Raw genomic sequence first — 2,582 nt, 5'->3', positions numbered from 1 at the left:
GTCTTCCAACTGTTGGCATTCAACAAAAGGGAATTGCATTAAACTTTCATTGGAACCCATCCAGAGCCCGTAATAATCCAAGAACAATATTCCAACTAGCCAAATGTAGGATAAATTATACAGGCCATGGCTTCTACAAACAAATTAAACCAACCGTATATCCTTCTTCAAGCAAGGTACCTGTACAATTTTCTATCTGTTTTATCCCTTTCCAAAAACTCCCGCTCAATGAGGGATTCGATACGCTTCTTTATAACTACAGGGTTGGGCAAGAAACGCGCCTGCAGCTGCTTCGTGACCTCAGCAACTATGTTATTGTGATCCAGCACCCGCCTTGCCTTCATGATCCTCACGATCGCTGCCTCAATCTGTGGCTTTCTGTCTTCCTCCACTCTCTGCCGGGTTTCTAGGTTTTCTGGTTCAGACTCCCTTTGTGCAACCACAGTGCCAATCTTTACTTTGAAAAACTTGCTCGTGAACTTGTCATTGAAGAAGAAGGTATCATCCTCAACTATGTCCTTGCTCATTGGCTCCTTCCGAAGAACATTTTTCCCCTTAACACAGGCCAGAGACTGAAGGCACCTCTTCAGATCAGTGGCTGGGATCTCAGTAGCCTGTTCGATATCCTTGTACGTCAACCGGTCAGCATTGTTGAATAGCATCAGCACACACATCTGATATGTCGAAACATTCAGCTCATGTTTCTGGCCCTTTCCAAAAGTTGTTTTCAAATCAGCTGTTCCCATGTTAGTTTGCCAGGACAATCTCCGCCCAGTATGGGTCCCAAGATAATAACTCTTGAACTTATCACAGACCCACAAAATTTCAGATGGAAGGTTGCATGCAACACTTGGCTGAGTAGGCCATGAACCTGTGGTGAGGACCTGGACAGTTAGTGTTGGGCTATCACCTAACTGAGGACCAACTGCTATGTAGAACCCATGCATTGTATCCTGAGAGGTCTTCATATCAGTGAACATACCCTCCAACTTGGAAGTAAACTGATATCCACACTCAGTTTTGAGCTTTACAATCAGACTTCTTTCTGCATCATCAGAAACAGTTTTACCAGAAAGAAGCCTCTTTGCCAAGTGTTGCTTGTAATACTTTTCAAACACATCTTTCTCCTGAAGGTAGCGGAAAAGCATCATGACCTTGTCAAGTACGACCTCTACATCCTCCTCGCTAACCCCTCTCAGACCTTTCCGGAGCTTGTCATCCACAAAGAGTGATATGAATTCAGGGGACCTGGCATTCAAATTTATGAAGTATTCAAAGGAAGAGTTTAAAGCATTCTGGAATGTCTTGTCATTGTTGAATGCCAAACTGATAATTTTGTCATACTTATCCTTCATATCAAGAAGTCGTTGGACAAAGTCTACAGGATCCCTCAACCTTTCTGGGTCAGTAACTAGGTGCTTTCCAGTATCTCGGATGTAAGCAGTCATGACATCTCGTACAATTACAAGTCCAGTCTGCACTCTGCGAAACAAGTTATACATTCTCCCCAAGTCTTCATATTTGTCATCTACAAGCATATTAACTAAACCTGAGCTCTCCATATGAACTAGTCGATTCATGTGACTCTCAATCATCTCCTTTTCCACCACACTGGTAATCTTAGCTTCACTTCTAGCATCTAAGTAATGGGTCACTCTCTCCATCTCCTCATTTAGGCGCCTTTCAGCCTTCTTTAGATAGTTTCCACAATCGCATGACTCGATGAACTCTTGAGACTCACAGCGGTAAAAATCAGCTGAAACCTCCAGAAAGTGCTTCTCGAAGTCCTCCTGGTAAACATAAGAACCTAAATCCATCAACATTTTTATAACATTCCTCATCAAGCCTCTGTTGATTACATCACCATTTCTTTCTCGAAGCACTAGCTCAAGAAGAGTGTCCAAAAGCCTAGACTGGGTTTTGCTAGAGTGAATAACAACATCCCTCCAAAGGTTCAGACCAAGCTCATGAACAGGGGTTTTATGGCTGCTTGGGATAAAAGTTCTGTCCATGTACATCAATATGTCTCGAATCATCTGCAATGCCTTGTTATGCTCTGCCCATTTTCTGTTCAGCTCTTCCAGAAACAGCTCTCCCTGAGCAGCTTCAATCGATTTGGATTTTTCTGTCAGATGATAAGTCATGGTTCTAACGAGACCAGAGTACAGTTTCTCTCCAAATTTGTGCAGCACCATATTGTAAGCATTCCTGAAAGATATATACCTAACATCAAAAGCATATTCGATATCTGAAAATAAAAATAAAATAAAGCCATAGTGATAAAGTGCAACTCCTAAGCTCTCGACTTTTCATGCCCTGGCAAGATAGAGTAAAATTTTTGAAAATCGATATTACATGATTAAAAGAAGGGAATATGGACTTTAAGCTTTAATCTTGTAATCAATGATGATTATTATAACTCACAATTATTTTGTTCATAAGAAGTGCATAACAGAAGGACGTAAGACAGATCGACTAAGTCGGATAGCAGTATAAATGACAAGCCATCTGACAGGATACAAGGTAAAAAAGGCTCCTTGGTAATCCTGTTTGCTCCAACATCAAGAATGATAGTACCGGCA

The 2,582-nt window shown here is 41.5% G+C and overlaps 1 protein-coding gene across 1 annotated transcript; it reads right to left on the bottom strand.

The window, feature by feature from the left end:
- Positions 1-2,207, bottom strand: LOC126798832 (cullin-3A-like). The gene has a single exon (XM_050525894.1). The coding sequence runs from the start codon at positions 2,193-2,195 to the stop codon at positions 168-170; it is 2,028 nt and encodes a 675-aa protein (XP_050381851.1). The 5' UTR covers positions 2,196-2,207; the 3' UTR covers positions 1-167.
- Between the last annotated feature and the right edge of the window lie 375 nt (positions 2,208-2,582).

This window comes from Argentina anserina, chromosome 6 (genome assembly GCF_933775445.1).
Source record: "Argentina anserina chromosome 6, drPotAnse1.1, whole genome shotgun sequence".
NCBI classification, from domain to species: Eukaryota; Viridiplantae; Streptophyta; class Magnoliopsida; order Rosales; family Rosaceae; genus Argentina; species Argentina anserina.
This window is presented reverse-complemented; position numbering and strand designations above follow the sequence as displayed.

Coding starts and splice junctions, on each gene's coding strand:
- LOC126798832 (XM_050525894.1), bottom strand. CDS start 2,195: ATGGTGCTGCACAAATTTGGAGAGAAACTGTACTCTGGTCTCGTTAGA.